The following is a 23,812-nucleotide window of genomic DNA, read 5'->3' as shown; positions in this document are numbered from 1 at the left end:
ACAATGTTTATAAATCCCAGGCCCTGAAGATGATCTCAATAAAGATCGAAACGTTGGCACGATAAAGAAAATGTTTTTCTAAAACCTATGTCACACCAGACCGCGTCTCATGATCTTCAAATAATCATTAACTAACGGTCACTAAACACCACACGTTAAAGACAATGTTAGCTGGGTTAGGGTTTGGGCTGATTAGGTTAGGTTAAGTACAAGTTGGTTGGGATAGGGTTCGGGATTGGATAGATCAGGTGGGGTTGTTAATAATGTTAATATGTATAATTATGAGGGAGAAGACATCTTATGTTGGACGGTTAGGTTTTTCATAAGACCCGGGGTTTGGGATGTTTTTTTGAGAAAAAAGGCGCCCCCCGTTTTGCTTGATTTGGGTACATGCAGTAATAATCGCCACCGGACCACCCGGCTTTCGTAGATGGGAGGTTTTTATATACGATTTTTCTTTAAATAGATCAAAATTAAATTCAAATGGGTAAATAAAGGGTCGTCTTCTGTAAAGAAGGTCGTGAAATATCTCAATTACGCGCCTAACGCTTTTTTTAAACTAAAACTTTAGGTTTGCCTGGATGTCAGGAGACGACCATGGTACAGAAAATTTCTGTTTAACTATATTTTACAGTTAGGACGATTTTTTTTTTACAGTGATACCTAATTCCAGGAAAATTATGTTTTTTATTTATGGACGGTTTATGACGTAAAGTTGATTTTTTTCAGTGAATTTTTTCGAACATTGTAATCGATTAAATATATTAAAATAAGAATTCAACATTTTTCACTTACAGCGTCGGACGATGCGAGTGTGGAGATTCCTCCCGGCTATCGCCGACCTTCCAGGTGCATTTGCTCTCCCGGTTCGGATATTGGAAACCGTTCATTTTTGCTTTTGCACAAGTTAAGATAAAAATTAAATCAAAGTGAAAAAAATATAGAAGCAAACAGAAAAAAAATTCTCTTCTATTTTGCTTATCGCGTCTCTTATTAACGTCAACACAAACGGACCTTCAGCGCCAAGGACAGATGGACCACTGAATGGAGAGAAGAGGTTTTCACTGGTTTTCGATAAGTTCCAGAGATTTAGAATCTATGGATCTTTTGAATCGATTCTTAAAAAGAACGATCGTTCAGCTTGGTCCTTCATCAAATTACCTTTTTTGAAACAAAAAAATAATCTGATTTTTTTTGACAATGTGCAATTATTTCTCGTAGACTTGTCTATTAGAGTCACTTTTGGAGTTCAGATTTAATATAAATCCGTTATCTTTTTTGTGATTTGAAATACTCTACACGTGAATAGTTCATCACGCAAAGGATGTTTTGTTGTAAATTTTTTTATACAATTTTTTTTGTTATTACACATTTTCTTTATAAAAAAACAAGAAAACAACAACAAACGAAGAAAAAAATATCTGTAGGGGTGCATACCTACAATTGATATAATAAAAGTGTAAATGATATAATATTAAGAAATGATAGTTGGTAGTACTGTTGGAAGAAAAAGTAACGCGCAAAATGGGTACACTTAGTCTCAGAGTTTTTATGATCCAAAAATAGTCTCAGAATTAATGCCAACAGGTTGTGAAGTTGTTTGGTGAAGAAACAAAGGTAAATATCAACTTTTTTCAAGGGAGATTGACACTGTTAGTCTAGGTAGACAGGAGTATTTAATTTAATTGATGCAATATTTTTATTTATTTNAATGTAAGATGACTGGTGTTTCAAGTATATTGAAATTAGGCTGGGATAGGTCGGGACAGTGAAGGTTATGTAACAATTTCTAGATGAAGATTAGATCATTGTTGATTCTGCGAGTAAAGATAGTTTTAAGTCTATTCAGTTTAAGATCAAAAGATTAAGCGGGTGATACACAAGGAGCATCCTTAGTCCCAATCTATGCACTGCCGGCATTCCTATCAATCCTGAAACAGTATTTGTAACGCAGATCTCCATCCTTTCATCACATCCATAGCTTGTAGACTTGAGAAACCTCCAGGACCAACTATTTGGAAGAACAAGAAATGGATAATTAAATTCCACGAAACTAGGTATAACTAGATATAACTTTCACATTTCGCCTATCACCTCTTTTCCAATCTACTACAATTCAGTTCCTTTCCCAGCAACTAATGTCTTCGCCATTTGGGACTTTACATTGACAAAAGACTTACTTAGAGCCCCACATACGACTCAAAAGAATAGAACTGAACAGACATAAACTACTCAAATGACTACTTGACAACAGATCAAAACTTTCACCAGAAAACAAACGATTTGTCTACATACCATTACTACAACCAATGGACCGAATTGAACTGTGGGGTTCAACCGAGTATTCCAACTTACAAAGAATCCAGTCACTTCAATCAAAAATCCTTTGAACCACTGCCCTAGAAGAAATTGATACAGCCTCTGTAAAATCCTCATACCTCATCACATCCCTCTAGTCCAACACCTTTCAATCTGAACCAACCCGGACAATCCTCTTTTGCCTAAAGTATCAATGGCCTCTGATTTTCTCCCTGCTGAGGTCAATGGATTACTTCTTCTCTGCAAACAGGTTAAACAAGAAAGGACCAACAAGCTTGAGGAATCCAGAATGGATGAAATATTTTTTGGAGACTACCTACCTACCTTACGGGCCTCCCTAAGAAGTTTATACCAAAAGTTCCTGTCATTTGTGGCTGCCTTCCAGTTGTGAGCTGCTAGAACAATATTTGCATTGTTGCTTACACCACCTAAGCTTAGACTTTTTAATTGATAATAGTATGAAAAAAAAATTGTTTGAACCCTCGTCTGCGACATCGAATGGGTAGTTGGACATAAAGCTCTCCTGCATGACAGGAATTACTTTTTACTTTTACTTTATTGATAGGTATCTTGTTTGTATATTGAAAAAATGTATTTATTATAGTGAATGTGTGGTATTGAAGACTCTGTTGATTCTCAATTAGATTAGTTAGGTATAGATACTATATGGATTTAGGAACTGATGTGTTGGGGGCTGAAATGACCTAGCTGTCAACAGCCCCTGGAGCCTGGAGATCTGACCCTGAACCACCAAAAGCTCAACTCTGTCTTGAGGGAAAAATAGTATGTATATTCATAAAACCAATTAGAGTTTGACAGTGTGTACCTGTAAAAATTTTTGAAAATTGATTAAGGTATCTAAAATAGCGATAGAAATACAACTGTTAATAAATAGTTTATGCATGTTAACTTGTTTTATTTTTCTAAAATACAGTCTAAGCATCATTTAACAATAAGAATGAATAGACAAGATTACATAAAATGCATTTATAAAAAATAAAATTTTAAACATATTAAATAGCTTGACCTGTTCGTTGGCCATTTTTGATTTACATTCAAATTTCATTATCAAAGACTAGATAGCATTTTAAATCAAAATCAATTTCAAGGAACATAAACAGGAATGCAAACTTGGAAAGAAGGCCTTATATAAAAATGTCACCTTTATTTGAATATTTAAATCTAAAGATATTTATAATATTAAAATATATATGGGATAATATCAAACAGGAAACATGAGTGTTACAAAATCTAAAACTTACAAAAGTTGAGAGCCTGTAGCAGTCAAGTTTCCGCAGAGAATCAACTAGCAACTAGTAATATTGTAAACTCATTCAGAACTGAATTGTCAAAAAATACAAATATAGATTTTCTAAATTAAAAACGCTCGACAAATACATGCGATTTGTTGAGCATGTTTAATTTAATTTTAAAAAAAGGCTATCACCTTCTTAAACAATAAATGAGTACTACTTATCCAATTAATACTTCTTATAACAGTAAAACTTGTTAAGTTATAAATTATCTATTGGTTTAAATATAAAAAGATGGGCGAACTATTTTCAAAAGGCCAAATTGAAAACACCGACTGAAAATTTTGAAGCCATAAAAATTAAAAAATAAATATAAATGTATACCAATATGTATTCTTGTTTTTTTCATCTTGACATTATTATATTCTTAACTATATTAATACTGTTTTCGCTAATAGCAATAAAGTTGATAGGATTTAATAATTTTCAAAAGAAAGCAAATAAGCAAAATGTATAAAATAAAATGATGCTTAAGTGAAGAGTTTCATTGAGTACACTACACTAAACTCTATAAAATAAAGTATACAACATAAGTCCAAAAAGATAATTTATAAACTATAATAAAGCAATACAATAGATTTTAAATAAAAAATTCCTTGTTTATTAAATACCATCACTGATACTATTTGTTATCTGTGGTTTCTAATCAGTCCTTTAAATCCTTAATTGAATCTTTATTTTAATCTGATCCTTTCTCCTGTTGAATAACTTTTATTTGAAAAAAAAAAAAATTGTAATATTGGTTGGCATACTACATTGGACTAGAATAACATAGAAGAAAGGTCTAATGGTGAAGGAATGAAATTACAAGAATTGCTAATTTAGAAATTTGTCATGGATGTTACTGTCTTATTTTTTAAAACTAAAAATTCAATAACGTGACAGAATAATTCAAAGGGTAAAATTGCTAAGTCGATGTTGCTCAGTCTTCTTTAACCTCGTTGTGATCGAGTAGTGGCTTTTTTCTAGGTGTCTCTTCTTTGACAAATGAAATGTCCTCCGAAAAGCGAACGCTGTCCATTTCTGGCGATAAGACCGAAGAGATTTCTTTTCCAGGTGGAGGAGTGCCGGCTGGAAAGCCAACCGCATCACTTTGATCCAAGTCCATTGATTTTCTTGGGGTTGTTGGTAATTTACGCCGACCCAGGTAATAATCTGAAAAAAACAAAACAATGAAAAATACTTTTTTTTTTCAAAAACAAGATTAACATGACCAACAGGTTAATCACTTGTCCAAGGGTGAAACTTAATAAATAATAATAATTTTGGGTTTTAAGACATTTTGAAATGTGAAGTAATGTACAAAAATGCAGCTAAATATTAAACAATTAATGAGATGACCCATGGGTGAGAGGGCCGCCTCTTCTTTGGTTAGTTGGTCAGACCGTTCTTTCCCTTTGATACATTCCTGGAACCCAACAAGGTAACCTTCTGTTCTCACAAGGCCATTAGACAATTAGGCATTCCCAGACTAGTTTGAAGATAAACCGCATGCACATTTTAACTGCCTGGCAGTGCACTCTTAAATTGTAATTTATTTGTGCATTGATTAATCTATTTCCTTTTGACTGTTTTAGGTTTGCATGTTTTCAAGTGTGTAGCTGGATAATTAATTGTCAATGAAAAGGACTGCAGAAAAAATACTGACATTGAAAAGTAAGTTTGTGTTCAATATAGCTTGGTAGTCTTGGTTTGAATGATTTTTATTTATTTATTTATTTATTTACGGATCGAAATCCACTATTTCTGTCTTATTTTTTAAAACTAAAAATTCAATAATGCGACAGAATAATTCAAAGACATTTTACAATAACAAAAAATATAAATAATATATGTAAAAATACAAATAATATATATAAAAAGAATAAGGACGCATATACATGGTAATAATATAAATGGTAAAAATCATTTTATTATACTACATTTTACTACATTTTTGTCAGAAGCATTTCTATTCATTATGTATGACTGTGTGTTGTCTGTTACTTAAATGGGTCTTATATGGAAATTAAGTCAGCCAAACCTGCTGTCCTGCTGTCAAAATTAGAGCTTGTCTGTTTTGTATTATGTATATGTCAAACATTATCTTATAGCTGTAAATTGGTAACATTGATACAACACCAAGGGCCATAGCCTGGGATGGTATAGCAGAACAAATAACAAAACGAAAAGAACTACAAAACTACAGATACTTGCATGCATCTGTATAAGGGGAGCTATGAGAACATGTTCCACAGTTGGTATGGAAAAATACTGGGATTAATCTCCCTACACCACATGATAATGAGGACTGCACAGAAAACTATATTAGTATTATTAAAGAGAAACCTCCAACAGGAATAAAACTAAAATAGACAGATAGTAACAACATGAATGACCATCCAATACTAATGGCTCCAAGAGATGACATGATCAGGATGTTTGAATTTAATCAAAACTTCAAAAAAGAATGGGAATGAAAGGAAAACACCTCCTTTAAGAAAGACACCATTTATTGGTTCACAGAATAATCTAGAACATAAGAAGGTACCAAATATTCAAACCCATGGGAAAATACACCAGTATCTTGTAAGCTTAGATCTTCACAATCGAGAGATGTATTCAATTCAACTTTAATAAACGATACAACAACAAAAACATAGCTATCATGTCAGATAGCTTGCCAGCCAAGCACTAAGCTCAAACATCATTAGTTCAATGATGAATTGAACTGCAAAACCAAATTAAACGTATTAGTTATGCAAAACAAAGTAAGCCTCTGCTGGGTCTCAGGACATGTGGGAGTAGAAGGCAATGAGAAAGCAGACACCCTTGTAAGAAAAGGGGCTGCTATGCCGCTGTTAGGACCTAAACCATTCTCTGGCATAGGAACCCACATTATCAATGAATACCTCAGACAGAAGGATAAAAGAAAATGAGGGAACAATGGAACTCACTCATTGGAAACAAACAATCCCAGAACCTCCAAACAAATTTTGGAAGGAAAGAAGTAATAGTATTCAATTCAACTTTAATAAACGATACAACAACAAAAACATAGTTATCATGTCAGATAGCCAGCCAGCCAAGCACTAAGCTCAAACATCATTAGTTGACAATGTATCAAGGGGAGCAGGAAAAAACTGTGAACACTAACAGGATTCTTAACAGGATACTGCAAACTAAACAGAAATTTAAAGAACATTGGCATAACCCAACACAGTATGTGCAGATTCTGCAAAGAAGCAGAGGAGTCACCAACACACCTATTATCAAACTGTGGCGCTCCACTTCCACAGGAGGAAGTGCTTTGGCACGTACAACGTGACCATAGAAGAAATTTAACCACTAAAACCGAGTCTACTAATCAAATTCCTTGATGAAATAGGACTCACCAGTTTGATATAATCACAGAACAGGGAATAGAACAGCTCTTAAAGGGCGCATTGTATTACACACCCTGACATCTACATCTAACATACCATGGAGTCAACACGAGTCAACACTGCTGGTTACAATAATAGAGGTGTAAGTTGGTACCATTGCTACCACCTCAGACAGGCAACTATGCTGTTACAATAACAGAGGTGTATATTGGTAACATTGCTACCCATCAGCTTGGCAAAACTACTGGCTGCTGTAACACTACTTAATGTTCTAGTGTAGCCCGTATTATTGTTGTCGTCATTTTTTTGTTGAACATGTAATTTAATTCTTGTTTTTAGAGAATAAAATCACATCGAACGATCTTAGCAATTATCTTAGATTATCCTAGAAATAGGATTAATTTTTTCTATTAAGTTGTGTTATAGTAACCAGTAATATTTCTTGCCTGAGTTGGTTGTAATGTTATCAACTTACGTGTCTTTAGAAGAATATATCAATTCTTTTTAAAGTAGTGTTGTCAATATGCCATAAATTCATAACACAAAGCTATATTAGAATCTTTCGTAAGATTGAAATGAAATAAAATATGATCTCTTTGCAACAAGGATTGTACTACTGTAAGGGCACGGGGGTCAAGAGATTAATCGCTAATGAGCTTCACAACGCTCCCTGCTGTTCTAACGTTACAGCGCGTCTTTCATTGAATTTTTTTAGGCCCCACTGATATTTAATAGAACAAGAATATTCGAAGGATGCGCGACAGACTGGACGTCAGTAAATGGACTCGGGAGGAACAACCTTTTATTACTCATTTCAACTTCTTGACGATCATTGAACACTGGAATTATTTACATTTGTGAAATTGTTGTTGCCAGACGACAGGTCGTGTCTGGGTATGTGGTAATTGGCCGGAAGCGTTCCGGAAATAGCTGGATTGTACGGAGTTACGGACCGACATCATCGGCAAGATCTACCACCCTTACAATGCAAACTCGAATCCTGTTGGGTCGTATGATGGGATCTTTGGATGTTCTAATATTTGGTTCCTGGGGAAAATTATAAAAAGTGTAGTACTGAAGTGTAGGTTGTCAAAATAAAACGGGAAAAAGGATCGAATTAGTTCACGTTGTAATACAATTCAAACTAAATAATATTGTACTACAAAATCAATTATCCTATAATAATCACAAGTGTTATAAATAATATATGTACTTGATATTTACAACGCCATGGGATGAAACGTCTGCCGGAAGTTGCTCATAAAACAAACTGAAGATTAAATCGTGAAAGGTCAAGAACAAAAAAGTTGATAAGAAGCAGAATGAGGAGTACAACACATAACGTCTATAAAATAAAAACAATAATGTGATAATGTTTGTCACCGTGTGTTAAAATGTAGTCGATTAAGTTCTTGACTACCTAAATATAGCCAGCAAGCACATGCCGTTTAGCAGATGCAGGCATTCCCCTAAACGGTCCACTCATTACAGTTTTTCTCAACTTTTACCTACGTTTTGAATTTAGTCCGGTAAATATTTAGCATCCAGCTCGAACCCTCGATGTCTTTAGTTCTTTAACGTCTAAGCTTTTAGTCTCAACTAGTAAACCCGTGAAAAGTTTACAATAGACTATATGCAAAATAATTTCTGTCGAGAGTACCGACAAAAAAATCCATTCGTCATCCATATTTTTTTATCTAGCAATTCCAATACAATATTCTTTTTTAGTGCATATTACGTGCCTTGGAGTGTGTGATATGTTAAAAAAAGTTGATCCGTATGTTGCGGTTTCTGAGGTAATGGAAGCCGAGCACAACGCATCCAACCGTGACCGTATCTTGTGCGGTTTTCACTCCTTCCAAGTCTTGAAGACAAAATTTTACTGCCTTTATAATGTGTTGTTAAATTTTCAAGTACCAAGTGCACTTTTACATCGTCATTCTTCTTGGGTTGTCGGGAAAACTCTTCCTGCCATGGAAGAAATTGAATCTGAGCGCATAACCGAACTGAACGCATTGAAAACGCAAAAAAATATAAGAACCTATGATAATCAAAATTCAGTGAAATGTACGTAGGTTAGGTTACAAAGCTTGTCGCACCACATCAATTAAACTGAGCCTATTGTCGTTCTCCACGTATTAGTTATGCCTCACTATCTAACTCCCAGTGGCAACAGTGAATTGTTAGTAGCCAATTTCCATCATGGAAACTTCAGTCTCCATCGTGAAACCATTGAATCTACATCTTGGAATGTTCAATCTCCAGTTCACCTACTACAACTTCCCTATAAAACGTGTACTCCGTCATGCAAAAAGTCCTCAGATAGCTTTAACGTTATTTAGAGCACGTTATTAGACCTTTGGTCTCAGGTTGGATATTGGTCTCAGACTAATATAAACTCTAATTAAAAGAAAATTAATTAAAATTTTCATCAATTTATCAATTCGATTCTTCGTTGTATTATGTTTGATGAACAAAGTGTGGCAAAATTTCAAAGCAATTTTGTAAACCCATTAATGGCTGTTTTTTATGAACAGTTTTTTAACCCTTTATGACCATTCAGAGCACAATCAACTTTATGGCCCCTCTAGGCCACTGTGGAGAGAAGCAATGGCCTGTAGTGGCTCATATTGGCGAAATGTTGAAAATGGTGTTGGCGCAGCACATCAAAAGAGGCGAATATGGTTGACAGTGTGCAATAGATAGGTGTCGGGTCCAAACACTGGGTCAACATTGGTCGTCCATTGTTTGTTATTTCCAACCAGGTTTCTTTCAATAACACGTAAATAGCAATTATACACCCTAGCCATACATAAAGCTGCAGCAGCGATTTACTCGACCTCGATATCTATCACGGCACAGGAAAAGTAAGCAACTACAAGTCATTGCGCCCATGCTGGCCCAAGATTTGGGTGGAGGGTTGACCAATTTATGGGCCCAGTGTATGGATCCAAGCCCAAACCAACCATGGTGTGTAATGCATTGGCCTGTCATGTAGGAGGCTATTAGCAATTTTGTTAAAAGTTAGCTGGAAATCCCTTGAGTTTAGGTCGGGCACTGTGCGGTCCGTACAGTGTTTCTGTCTGTTTGTTGGCAACACTGACTTTGGCGTCAACTTAAATATCTCCATCTTGAAAACATCAATCTCCAACAAACTCTAGGGGATAAAATTTCTTTTATAATTATTCTTTATTTATATGTTATATTTTTACATTCTAATTATTCTACACAAATCATTGTCATTATTTTAATTGAGGCTGAATTTTTTAAATGTTAGCGCCAAATCTCACGAGTTTGTGTCGGGAGGAGTGTTGAATGTCGTTCCAACACTGACTTATTTGGCGCGAAACTACAATCAAATCATTTAAATCTTTAATCTCCAACGTGGTTCTTCACCAACTTTCATAATTTCTGCCTTTATGCAGATGACACATTCTTTTAATGTGAGATAAATACACGATCTCTTCTTGACATTGTCTGTAGGCAACAACAGGTAGATAGAACCAGTTGAATTATCTGTCAGAATTGGCGAAATTTGATCTTTTTCGCCATCTCATCATGGCATCACCCGTACCCTCCTCGGGGAAAGTAAATCACGAGAGCGCAGGAACGATTGTTTCCCTTTGTTCACGATCTGGTTCGATTGTTTCAAGAATTGCTTAATAAACAATTAAATAGAACGTTGTCCGACCGCAAAAGCCTCCGGCTTATCCACACCTTCTGACATCACCGTTTTCAGCCATTATCATCCTCCGGGAACACGGTGTCATATATATTCCTGTATATAATCAATTCTTCCGCGTAGAGTGACAAAAAAATTATTTGCTACTAGAATATTTTGTAAAGCACAGAGCAGTTTGTGATTGCAGCAAAGCCCTGTCAGACATTGGGGGAAATCAACAAAATCGGCGTTGTTTGGGTACGGGGCAGGGGGTCAATACGTAGTTCGTGCAGTATACCAAATTGCCTCAAACGGCTTCATACATTGGACTAGGATTAAAAAAGAGATAAAGGCAAAAAAACCCAGATTTTGAAATAAAATATCGTAGGAATATAAAAATAGGATATCAACTTATTTTGTACCCCTAGATACGTCAATGTTTACATTTGTTTAAATTAAATTTTTTAATTTAGATTTTTGTATATGCTTTATACTACTTAGGCCCACTGGATGGTTTTGCTTTAGGTTGTCTAAAATAATAAAAATATGGAAACTTTTACGCCCCTAGAAAACCCTAACCTAACCTTAACCCTACCTCATCTAACCATTCCTAACCCAACCCGGCTCAACTTGCCTTTTCTATTTAGCTTTTTCTTCTTAAGCCCACTCTACTAGGGTTATTTAACCAATAAAAATAATGTAATTTCACGACCGTAAATACGCCCTAAGTCTAACCTAATCTTACTCCTACCTCACCTAACCATTTTCTAAACTAACCTAACTTAGATTTCTATTATGATTATTATACTTTTAACATGTTTTTTGATATGTACAGACTACGAATACTATAGATAAAAATTATAAGCAATAATGGAATTACGAACATATGTTCTGCCTCCTCACGATATAAAATATATAGATATTGTTAAAAACCGGGGTAACGAGGTACGTGTATAGAAATGGCATTTTTCAATTTAAACACTAATTCACATTCGAGCCAGTTTTTAAGCAAAATTATATTTAACATAATTGGGTTGACAAAGGTGAAGTTATTAAAGAGCCGGTCACTAAAAAAAAAAACGTGAAGTATTATCTTCTAACTCTGGTAAAGGTAAATCTCCTTGTTAAAAAAATTGTAGATCAAAGAATGACTTGTTGATTGAGGTCCAATTAATCATGAAATACTGAAATACCTACAATAATTTCTTGAAATATTCCATGACAGTTTCGTAATCTTCAGAAATGGCTCAAATCCAATATTACAAGTATAAGTTTTTCCGACCAATTATTTTTTTTCAATTTGAAATTAACCACTTTTCGCACGAAATTAACCATTTTTAATTTCAAATTTAACCTTTCCTTTAAAACATTAAAAACCTTATGAAAGAAAATGTAATATGTAAAGTAAAATTCCTGTATAATTGAGAAATATTTTTAATATAAAATAATAGAGCTCGTAGAGATCAAATATAGATTAATTACAATTAAAATTAAAAAATATATACAATAAAACATAAAAATAAAAGATTGTTCTTCTAAATTGAGATATATTTATATAGATGTTTCCGTCAAATCAAAGCTCTTAAACTTGCAATTAACCTTTTTTAAACATTAAAAGGAGATGGTATGCAATATATGTACTTCTGATATAAATATAAGGAAAAAGCGTTCATTTCAAGTTCGTCTTTTTTAAACTTATTGCAAAGAAAATTCCTGTATAATAGAGAATTGTGTTTTTAACATAAAATAATTGGGATCTTAGAAGACCACATTATTTTTAAAGTTAATGTTTTTTAACCCATTCTTTAAAACATTAAAAATTTATTTTTATAAAAATATAAATTAAAAAGTGTTATTTGCACAGATACATTTATATATCTCACATTGAAAGAACTTTATTTTTATATTTAATTTTACATAATTTTTAATTGTAATTGTAATTAATTTTCGTACGGTTTTCTAAGAGCCGAATTATTTTATCCTTAAAAAAACCCACATGAACAGGAAGTTTACTTTACATGTTTACATTTAATACCATTTCCAAAGTATTTTAATGCTTTTAAGAAAGAAATAATTTGAAATTAAAACGGTTAATTAAAAGTTAAAAAGGGTTAAATTCGAAAATAAAAAGTTAAATTAATTTAATTTTGAAATTATTCCTTTTTTTAATTTTAAATTAACACTTTTCAGCGTGAAAGTAAGTAACCCTTTTTAATTTTATGTTCATCCCTTTTTTAATTGAAATTAACCCTTTTTAAATGAAAGTTAACCTTATTTAATTTCATATTAACCCTTTTTCGCATGAAATCAACCGTCTTTAATTTCAAATTAACAATTTCTTCAAGGCATTAAAAACACTATAACAAAAATAATTTGGCTCTTATAAGAATTAAAATTTAGAGTTTAAAAAATTCTCAAATGTACAGGATTTTTACTTTACACGGTTATATTTCATACCATTTCATTTTTTTAACACTTTTAAGAAATTGAAGTTAAAAAGGGCCATTTTAAAGTTAAAAAGCTTTAATTTGAAATTAAAAAGGTTAGTTTGAAATTGAAAGAGGTTAATTTGAAGTTAAAAAAGTTTAATTTGAAGGAAAAATCTATATAAATATATCTCACATCAGAAGAAGCCTTTATTGTTATATGTAAATGTAATTAGTGTTCACATGGACTTATAGGAGCCCAATTATTTTATATTTAACGTTTTTTTTTCAAATGCAGGGATTTTACTTTACGTGCTTACAATTCATACCATCTCCCAGTTTTTATGTTGTTTCAAAGAAAGAGTTGATATGAAATTAAAAAACGCTGAATCAACGGCGAAAAACTACATTTCTACGACTCCTAGATAAGGCGTTCCAAAATTGTCTCCTGTAGTTGGTCCAATTACACATAAATGAAAAACAGAACCAACAAGTTCTATGAAATAGTAATCACGTGTGTTTTTGTACTTGATTCTTGTCATAAAATTGTAGATTTTACAAAAACGTTCAAGTAGTTTTAATGATAACTAATCCATTAGGTAATTAATGTGGAATATTCATAGGAGAAGTGTCAGGTACCTATTTATTTATGGATTTTTGAGGTCTAACTTTGATTCTCGTTGCTCTACCAAAATAATTCTTAATTTTTGTAATCTGGCATAAGTAAAGTGGTTGAATAATAGTAAAACCTAGCAAAAATGTATTATGGAAAATATATTTATGTTTAATCTGTTAAGATTGATGAGAAGGAAGAGATTTTTTAAAAATTTTGTTAAATTTTTCTCTCCTTTTCTGTTATCATTCATAATACATAAAATAGAAAAATAAATTAAATGATAACAGATGAAATTGAAGTGTTCAGTCAAATTGTCCCAATTTAAATTTTACACAATTCGACCGGAACTTGTTTAGGACCCCCCAAGCACTTAACGAGAACCGTACCTACCGGGTTGGCGGGCTCCGTTTCTTGTCGGTGTCTCCTTGCGAAATATGGGCGTTATTATTTCCCATTTCGCCTCCATCGAGTTGTACACCTCGGATAGGCACTGGTCGAGCCACCGCCTGTTTTCCTCGTGGTCAGGCCGTCCGAAGAGGCACCGGTTGACAGGTCTGCTGGGCCGGCTCCCGGAAAAGAGCGAGCTCTCGATCGGCGACTGGAGGCGGACCTGCCTCCGAGTTGGACGCTGTGACGATCGACGAGGTGGCATGGTACTCAACGCAACGTCCACAAAAACCAAAAAAACGCACGCTTTTGTTGCCACTGGTCGGGAGTTCACGCACCGAACAGAAGCAGAGAAGAAGTGAGTGAGAGTGGGGAGTTGGCTGGCCTTTTATAGTTTGCAGTGGGGGTAGACTTCTCACATCAGCTCCTATCCCACCTATCGCTTTTCAGTACTTTCAAAGTTTCAGTACCCTTCCTCTCGGCAGTGTGACGTGTCTATTGTCAAACGAGCTTCATTGATACCGATTAACGATTCCCAACCTGGCACACGTACCTAAATCTATACATTAAGGTTCCATTTTCATTTGTAAACAATTTTTGACAATTTTTAATTATAGAGATTAGGGGCAATGACAACAACCCCATCCCTGATGTTCTCACACTGGAACCGACTTAATCATGCGACTACGTCCGTTTAGGTCAGACCTGCGACTTGATCCCAGCTAGGATTTTTGCATACAACGGCTGCTCTAATTCTCAGCTTCTCAAATTCTTGTCATTTCCACAAAGTAAAAGCCTGGGTAGAGAAGGCTTAATGAATGTTCGTTTAAATAATTAAAAATTTACATTATTAACTCCTCTCACACTCTCTCTCTCTCTCTCTCTGTATGTATGTGTGTGTAATTTAAAGTGTCAAATTTAAGCGACTTAGTTTTAAGCAAGCAAGTAAAAAACCTAAACTGCTTGAGTTTAGATCAGTAAATTTTGAAATGAAGTAATCCGAAAAAGAAAAAACCGAGAATGCAGGACGAAGAGATAAAGTTTCTCCTTGTCTTCTGTAGAGTGATGAAAATGATTAGACTTCTTATAAAGTCTGCCGGCTGGAGGAGCTGTAGTCTGAACGTTTTGTGGTCCATCTAGTCTCGCTGTTTTGCTCTGTCAGACCCGGTTTAAGAAATAAGCAGAGTAATGACAAGACAAATCAACTGAAGATGTCGATATGCCAAAACGCAGAAATTCAGTTCTCACGACAAAGCAAATTATAAGAGTTCTTTTTGGGGTCTGCCGGCTGATTGACCTGTAGCCCGGTCGTTTGTGATCATTTTGACCTAGCTACTTTTGTTGTTTTGCTCTGTCAGGCCTGGTACAGGAAATAAGCAGAGCGAGAACAAGACAAACCCACTGCAGATGGACCAAAACAGTGATGACACCAGACCAGGATTATCAGTATAGTCTAAATTATAGACTCATGACTTCCACAGACCACACGGAGAAATCTCACAACAAAACAAATTGTCAGATTTCTTCTTGAGGTCAGCCGGCTGATGGACCTGTTAGCCTAGTCGTTTGTTATTAGTTTGGTCTGTTTAGTCTCGCTGCTTTGCTCGGTCAGGCCTGGTTCAGGAAATAAGCAGAGTGAGAATAAGTCAAACCAACTGAAGATGGCGATGTGCCTACATGTGGCTTACAGACCAAAACAGTGATGACTGCAAGCCAGGATGATCGGTAACGACCAAATTTCAGGTTCATCTCCTCCTCAGAACACCAGAATCTCACAACATTACAAGTTGCCAGAATTATTCTTGTCATCTTCCAGCTGATGGACTTGCAGCTTGGTCAAGTTGACTGTTTTGATTTTGTCATTATAACGAATGTTTTGGTGTTGTCGTTTTCTAAACGTAAAATTGTAAATATATTGCAACACAACTTTGTTCTTGACACCACTGAAACAACGAAGACAGACACCAGGATGATCGGTAACAATCAAATTAGAGGTTCATAACCTCCCCAGACCGCACAGAGAAATCTTATAACAAAACAAATGGTCAGATTTCTTCTTCAGTTCTGCCGGCTCATGGACCTGTTGCTCCGTGGATCATTTTAGCCTGGCTAGTCTCGCTTTTCTACTCTGTTTCAGAAAATAAGCAGGGCGAGGACAAAGACAAAGACACTGAAGATGGCGAAATACCAACACTGCGAAGACAAGGTGGCCAAAGTGCGCACCTCTTCATATTCATCTAACAAGCGATGTTGCTTTAGTAATTAAACCAACAAAATTTAGAATATTGCAGCTCGATAAATGTAATGAATGCATAACACAGATAACATTTAGTAAACTGGTATGCTGGATGATGTACTAGTGATTTGGCCATTACCGACCGTGCGCCTAATGTTTGTAGAGTTTGAAACAAAACTTGATCAAAACATCGATACTTGGTTATGTTAGGAGAGACCAAAGTTCAGACCAGGAAATTAAATAAATGACAAAATTGTCATATTTTCTTTTTTACCCTATCAGCCAGCTTTTGTTTAACCTCATAATAGTGATTATGGGCAAAAACATTCTTTTGACAAATGCAAATAAAATATAACAACTGACGATAAGTATATCACAAAAAATATATATAACCGGTTTTGAAACTCTTCGTATTTACAATGGGCTTTGTACAATAAACTAAGATGCGGGCAAATGTTGTAATAACGTGTCAAATTCAGGCGTTTAGTTGGCAAGCGACATGGCATGAGCATAAAAAAAAGTATAATCTTCAATGCCATTTTGAAGCCTGTCTTAGCCGATCACTTTGAAGGATGTGAGTTCAAATATTGGCAAGGTCCCATGACGTATGCTTTGGGCTAGGACGTAACCGACATCCCTATTTATTTACTTAGAATTTGTTAACTTTATGAAATAAAAATTGTAGTTTTCTGTTTAGATCTGACTTTGATATGACCTCTTAGTTGCCAGTTCTAATAATAGCCCTGAATCATCTCAAGCCTAGACAAAAATTCCCCCTATTCGAAAAATTCCATCAAATTCAGTAGAGCATTTCGGCCCGTGCGGGCTGCGATAACGCACTTGCAGATGCTCGTTGACCGGCATGAATTATTCATTGAACCTTTTCAGTCGATGAACACATGAATACCGTAGCGCACTGTTAACGGCAGAAATCGTCTTTCCGCCCGGGCCCGGCCTGAACATCCGTCGTACACACCCTCAGCCGTAAAAAAGTCAAAATATCCCGTCCGACCCTAGATTCCCTGGGTATTTATGTTTCACAGGCCCGCGCTTCCGTGAGGGAGACAATTTCCTCCCGGGCCGAGAAATAGATAAAGGCGGGATGATGCCACCGGGTTCAACAAGTGCTTGGAGATAAAATGAAAACAGTATAACACCTGGGATTTTGATAAATGAATGAAAAAAATCTCCAAGGATAGTATTAAGAAAAAAAAATTATTCACAAAGAAAAACACAATTTCTACAATAATCAATACAAAAATTAAATAATTATACAATTTCTCCCTATTGTCGTTGTTACCGACCATTGTAGCCTTCCTGTCATACGCGTTTTGGCATGTCGCCATCTTCGGTTCGTTTGTCCTGTCCTCGCCCTGTTTATTTCCTTACAGACCAGTTCCGGCAGAACAAAACAGTTGGGTCAAAAATCGACCTGGCTACAATCCATAAGCCAGCACACCCCAAGAAGAACTTTGACAATTTGTTTTGTTGTGAAATATCCCCGCCTGGTCTGAGGGGAGACGAATCTGTAATTTAGACGTTACCGATCACTCTTGTCTTCCTGTCGTTGCTGTTTAGGTCTGTCAGACGCGTTTTGGAATGTCGCCACCTTTATTTGGTTTGTCTTATCCTCACTCTGATTATTTTCTGAATCAGGTCTGACAGAGCAAAACCGCGAGACTAGACGGGCCAAAAAACGATCAGACTATAAGTCCATCAACCGGCAGACTTCAAGAAGAACTCTGACGATTTGCTTTGTTGTGAAATTTCTCCGTGTGGTCTAAGACGGTGGTGAACCCATAATTTAATCGATACCGATTATCCTGGTCTACCTGCCTTCCCTGTTTTGTTGTTTCAGCTTCTCGCCATGTTCAGTGGTGTCAAGAACACAATTGCTTCTTGAATATACATTTACGTTTAGAAAACTACATCACTGAAGCATTCCGGCCAATTATAAAATCAAAATTTCACTCTCATGAAAGTGTCATATTGATTACAATCAATCTCAATATATATGCAACAACAAACACAAAACGATATATCTATCATATATGTACTATGTTTACAATAAAATAGACCTGTTTCTTCCAAAAATATGTGAGGTACTCAATATTCTTCGGTTGGGCATGCCACACTACACACTCACGCTAGTAAATATATTCAGTCTCAGTAAACACAAGGAAGAGATATCTAACAGTATTATATAATCCTGAAAATATGTATGCGGAAAAGAATACATATTTTCCCAATTATAAAATAACGTGAGGAGGACAAATATGCGAGAAGCCGGATATGACCATAGCAGTTTGCCGGCAAAAAGAAAAGGTATTCTATACAATGAAACAACCCAGTTTCCTCTAAAAATCATCGGACCAGAGTACTCAAATATTCGAGATGCTCAAATAACATTCTCACATCGGGTGGCATTCCTACACTTTTTACTAAACTTTTTATTCTTAAATCTGTTTACATTATCGCACGGTCTGCGGCTATGGAGTAGTTGTTAAATAGCAGCCCCATCCCCTTTTCTGTTTTTAAATGTAAATCGAGCAGCTGTCTTCAATTAGCGACTAAAGCCAGTAAGCTCGGGGGTGATACACCCTGATGCCACCGTCAGCTGGTTGTACAATCGTTATCTTAAAATATTCGACTACGACCATGCCGATCAGATGGACATCAGGGGGCGAAAAAAATACGTTAGTCTTTTTCAAACTGAAAGACAATAACCTGAAATATTTAAACATTCCTTGACATTCGAGATTTTTGCTTGGTCTTTACTTGGGAGAGCCGTCGGTTTGCGGGAAAGAAAATCGGCCAGGCCGTGAGCAAAAGCGAGTAGGAGGCGTCAAGTACATATTAGGAAGTCCCGCCAGCCTGGTAGCCACGACTCACCGAGGTCTTCTTTGGCCTTGTTGCAACGTTTCTCCTGTCCATTTCTATCCATTGTAAAATCAACTACAAGCATAAATATAAAACGACATACAATACATAAAAAAATAATAATCTATAGATCGAATTTTAATGTATTTGGCGTATCTAGGTAGTACGTAGCCGAGTTGATTGTTTTCCCTTTCGGTAAAGGGAAAAACGATTGACCGCAACCACATACTGCCAGGAGCCAGCATTAGTTTTTTCTGATTAAGATTCTCTTTTGCCAACTGAACAGATGGTTGATCGACATCTAACCGCTGGCCCGATCAGGGTTGCTGGTCGTGCATAATTGGTGTTATTATGCGACCGAGAAATGATTCAATTTTTTTTCGACATGCATGCGAACAAACGCAAATCCTTCGACGTTCATTTTATATTGTGACTTAAGATTAAAATGACAGAATCCCCAATAAAACTTTATTTATATGTATACTTAGGGATAAAACTTATTCCACAATTATCGATGGAGTCCGACTTGAAACAAAAAGTTTTATACAGACAAGTTGGGTGTGTCGACAAGTTACAAATGTACTCTATTAGATAATTAATAGAGTACATTTGTGCGTTGGCAACATTGCTACCACCTCAGGCAAGCAACTATGCTGGTTACTTGGTAGACATAATTTTATGATTACTGCCTTTTTGTAATTAATTTATATGTAAATAATGTGTAAGTCCTGAGAGGCAACAGTGCTGGTTACAAAAACAGAGGTGTAAGTCGGTAACATTGCTACGACTTCCAGTAGGTTATTTTCTAAACTTACGTACGCTAATGTTGGCTTCCTGAGGTGCTAACAATGTTACCAACTTACACGTTATTTACAAAACAATTTATTGCAAATGAGCAGTTTGTATCAAATAATTTTGTAAACTATGTGTTTGTCGATAATCTTGCTACCAGCTCAGGCAGGCAATATTACCAAATTGAACGTGGTTTAGAAAATAATTTTACGAAACCTGTATTTTTGTAATAATTATTTTGTAAATGACGTGTACGTCGGTAACACTGCTACGACTTCCAGTAGGTTATTTTCTAAACTTACATATGTAGTTACTGGCCGTTGCATAAAATTATTTACTAAACAAAGTGTAAGTTGGAAACATTGCCTACCTCAAACGTGGTAGCACCAACTCGAGCTGTTAGCAATGTTACCAACTTACCCATACTTTACCAAATATTTTATCGCAAACAGGTAGTTTTCATAAATTTCTCTTTAAATCACTGTTGAACGATAGTTTTCTTGTTGTTAACTTTATCACGTCTTAAACAAGTCATAAATGTTCAAAACAGACCTTGGCAAGTGCGATAACCCCCTATTTTCCCCTGTGAAACACTTATTTATTCAACGACCTTTCAAATAATAACTATTGTTTCGATTGTAGCGGTTACTTCGTTTAAACTGTTATTTTGTCCTTTTTAAGCCAATACATTTTATTTGTGTAGAGTTGTATATATTATTGAATATATAATATATATGCCTGCCTATATTTTTACAAGTGATACAATTTTTAGTATTAAATAAAACCATACAGGTTAAATTCTTTTAAGGTTCAGAACTTTACTAATTTATCGGCATAATGCTTTACTTTATAAGTTTCCATTGGTCAGGTTAGGTGAAGTTAGTATGAAGTGGCTACAATGCTTGTCGCGCTGGGTCCATCAAAATTGGATTTTCCTTTATTAGGGCTCACTATGAGCTTTAGGCTTTTTATTAGAATATCAGTGGTGCTGCTGAGGAATCCTTTTTGCCTATGTCTATCAGCCCTTATTACTATTCTGTCCAGTATTTTGGACCCAAGCAAGAGGCAGATCGTTCTCTACTACTACTTCTTCCAGTGTACCCACACAGTCAACTTTTTCGGCTTTATACTTTCCACTCTTAGCCCTAGTACTTAAACGGTTTTCTTCGTGAAATAGTGTAGTGTGCAAGGTTCGAAAGGTTTTAAAGCCGCAGTGCAAATAAAGGGTGAAGATGTGCTTTCTAAAATTGCCATAAAAATTTCTGGCTAGTGACACGAGGTTTTAAAGGAACCTTAATCTTTTGTTAGCGGTATTTCGACAACAGTACATATCATGTAGTGGAGATGGTTAACATTGTGGAAAAAATAAACGTAGCGTGCAGAAGGCGTAAAAAACGGGACTGTCGTACTTCAAAGCCGGATTTTCTGTTCGAGACGATTAGAGACAGATGACGGTGATAACCGGGACACGCGCGCCGTGTAACAGAAGTGGCCTGTTTTTTTGTTGTTGCCTTTTTTTTTCAAAAAACACCTCGGCGCGTTCAGTGCCTTCATTTGGTACACGCGAATCCCCAATCTTCAGGAAATTGTCGAAAATCGAAGAGTTAAAGAGAACGAATTGTTTGGCAAGCTGTCGAGTCTAACTGGAGTGGAAGTAGACCGGTGAAATGGATTCTGCGTGTCGAAGATTTGCCGGTAGCAGATGCTGATGACATTAAGTACAAAGACAGTAAGACAGAAATAATACAGTGACTAGTCCTAAACTGTTTAATTAGCTTTTTCGCCTATATAAAGCGGCCGACGCTCCAGTTTATCGGCTCCGTGAAGACTTTAACTAATGGAAAACGGCCTAATTGCGCCTCCATGATTTTTTGTTCTCACCTATTCGCTAGGGGTTAAAAGGCTTTTTTTATTAACAAACATTATGATGTTAATAATTATTGTCATATAGGAGAGGAGGGCTTAACGTCCAAACAGTGAGAGAGAGAGAGAGAAAGAGAAAGAGAGAGAGAGNGAAAGAGAGGGAGAGAGGGAGGGAGGGAGAGAGAGAGATAGAGAGATAGAGAGAGAGAGAGAGAGAGAGAGAGAAAGAGATAGAGAGAGAGAGCGAGAGAGAGGGAGGGAGAGAGAGTGAGAGAGAGAGAAGGAGGGAAAGAGATATAGAGGGAGAGAGAGAGACGGAGAGAAAGAGAGAGAGGGGGATGGAAGGAGAGAGAGATAGAGGTAGAGAGTGAGAGAGAGCAAGAGAGAGGGAGGGAGAGAGTGAGTGAGTGAGTGAGAGAGAGAGATAGAGATGGAAGGAGAAAGAGAGAGATAGAGAGAGCGAGAGAGAGGGAGGGAGGGAGAGAGAGAGAGAGTGAGAGAGAGAGATGGAGGGAAAGAGAGATAGAGGGGGAGAGAGAGAGATAGTGAGAGTGTGAGAGAGAGGGTGAGAGTGTGAGAGAGAGTGAGAGAGTGAGAGAGAGAGAGTGAGAGGGAGAGAAGGAGTGAGTGAGAGAGCGGAAAGTGTAAGGAAAATTCTCATTTTACCATTTCACATTTTTACCCTTCTCAGGGTATTGAGAATGAATCGACAAAGCAAAGGTTACAATGACAGATATAGAGATAAGTAAAACGCGGACATGTCAATGACATATTAGACTGTTAGAAAAAGTCAATGGAGAAGGAAACTGTAATGACATATGGACAGAAAGAGATGGAGTCTGAAAAATGGCGGTAAGGAGAAAAGAGGGAATAATAACATGAGGTAAAAAGGTAAAAATAAGAGAATGTGGGTGTGGGTAGGATGAAGGGAATAAATGAAAAAAAGGGTGTTTCATTGAAAGAAACAGAAAAGTGAAAAAATTGTGTTGTGAGAAAAAGAATGAGAAAAATGAATAAAAAGAAAATAGGTGAAAGTCAAGAAAGACGGGTTTTTAACAATTCAACATATTTTCTTTGGGATTTTGATAATGTCGTCTTCCACTTCACAATGTTTAAAATCAGCGTCGGTTTTCAAACGTTGCACCAGTCCGGCTTCCCTTCGGGCCCTTTTTATCGGGGCTACCGGTGCGAAAAAAATGTCGGGGCTTTGACCAAAGGGCCCGTCCTTTTAGCAAAATAAAATCCTCTTTCTTTATTGTTACAACGCGTACAGGGAAGGGGATAATGATCTCATTCAATTCTGATCCAGTAGGACTTTTTTTTGCAACATTTAAAATTATTCAAAGGTGTAAGGGTTAATTTTATTACTTAAAAATTAACTCAAGCATGTCACCCCATGGGTAATCAAATGATTGATGTTTTTTCAACACCGTTTAGTCGTGAGCCTTTATATAGATATGGTACATCATCATCTAGAAAACGACTAACGTCCGGTAATGGGCCGATGAAGTAATAAAAACGAAAGGTAGGCTTTTTTCTTCAATAAATTCCTCTTTTTTTTGTTCACTGGATTTATGGTGCAGAAAATTGGTGACGTTGACAGAAGGGTAAGAGCCGGGGAGGGTGATTTGAAACGCGCATTTACGTTAATATTGACAGGCATTGAAACCGATTACGGCGTGACTGTTCGTTCAGCTGTTTCGGTAAGACAATTAAGAAACGAACGACATATGCTATACCTACACCCACGCAAACACACGGGCAGCAGCGACCCCTTGAAATCCGAAGAAGCATTGTTTACAGAAAGAGATCGGATTGTTTGCCGGTAAATCAGTGAAAAGATTACCTAATACGTCTTCTGACATGAGATAGTTGGTTGTGAACTGTAGGTCTGAATTGAAAAATGACTGATTTCAATTTTTTCTTATCTTGAACTTCTTCCATTCCATGGCAC

At 36.0% G+C, this 23,812-nt stretch overlaps 2 protein-coding genes across 2 annotated transcripts in view; both read right to left on the bottom strand.

Annotated features, from left to right (window-relative positions):
• The window catches only part of LOC106664078 (cystathionine beta-synthase), a 7,170-nt gene extending 6,130 nt beyond the window's left edge, over positions 1–1,040 (bottom strand). The window contains exon 1 of the mRNA XM_014389458.2: positions 796–1,040. Within this exon, the coding sequence (XP_014244944.2) occupies positions 796–890 (95 nt within the window). The 5' untranslated portion in view covers positions 891–1,040. The remainder of the gene's footprint in view (positions 1–795) is intronic.
• A 2,171-nt stretch (positions 1,041–3,211) lies between these two features.
• LOC106664080 lies at positions 3,212–14,444 on the bottom strand. Its single transcript, XM_014389461.2, has 2 exons — positions 14,091–14,444; positions 3,212–4,787 (listed from the first exon to the last, which is right to left on the bottom strand). Exons 1-2 carry the CDS (start codon positions 14,350–14,352, stop codon positions 4,555–4,557), a joined length of 495 nt encoding a protein of 164 aa, XP_014244947.1. The 5' UTR covers positions 14,353–14,444; the 3' UTR covers positions 3,212–4,554.
• Between the last annotated feature and the right edge of the window lie 9,368 nt (positions 14,445–23,812).

The sequence above is a fragment of the Cimex lectularius genome, unplaced genomic scaffold (genome assembly GCF_000648675.2).
Source record: "Cimex lectularius strain Harlan isolate CLEC.00 unplaced genomic scaffold, Clec_2.1 scaffold378, whole genome shotgun sequence".
Classification (NCBI taxonomy): Eukaryota; Metazoa; Arthropoda; class Insecta; order Hemiptera; family Cimicidae; genus Cimex; species Cimex lectularius.
This window is presented reverse-complemented; position numbering and strand designations above follow the sequence as displayed.

Bases quoted from the DNA above. Each gene is read 5' to 3' on its own strand.
- LOC106664080 (XM_014389461.2), bottom strand. From the start codon at position 14,352: ATGCCACCTCGTCGATCGTCACAGCGTCCAACTCGGAGGCAGGTCCGC. The intron at 4,788-14,090 runs GTAGGTACGGTT...TGTTTTTTTCAG, and splicing joins AAACGGAGCCCGCCAACCCG to ATTATTACCTGGGTCGGCGT.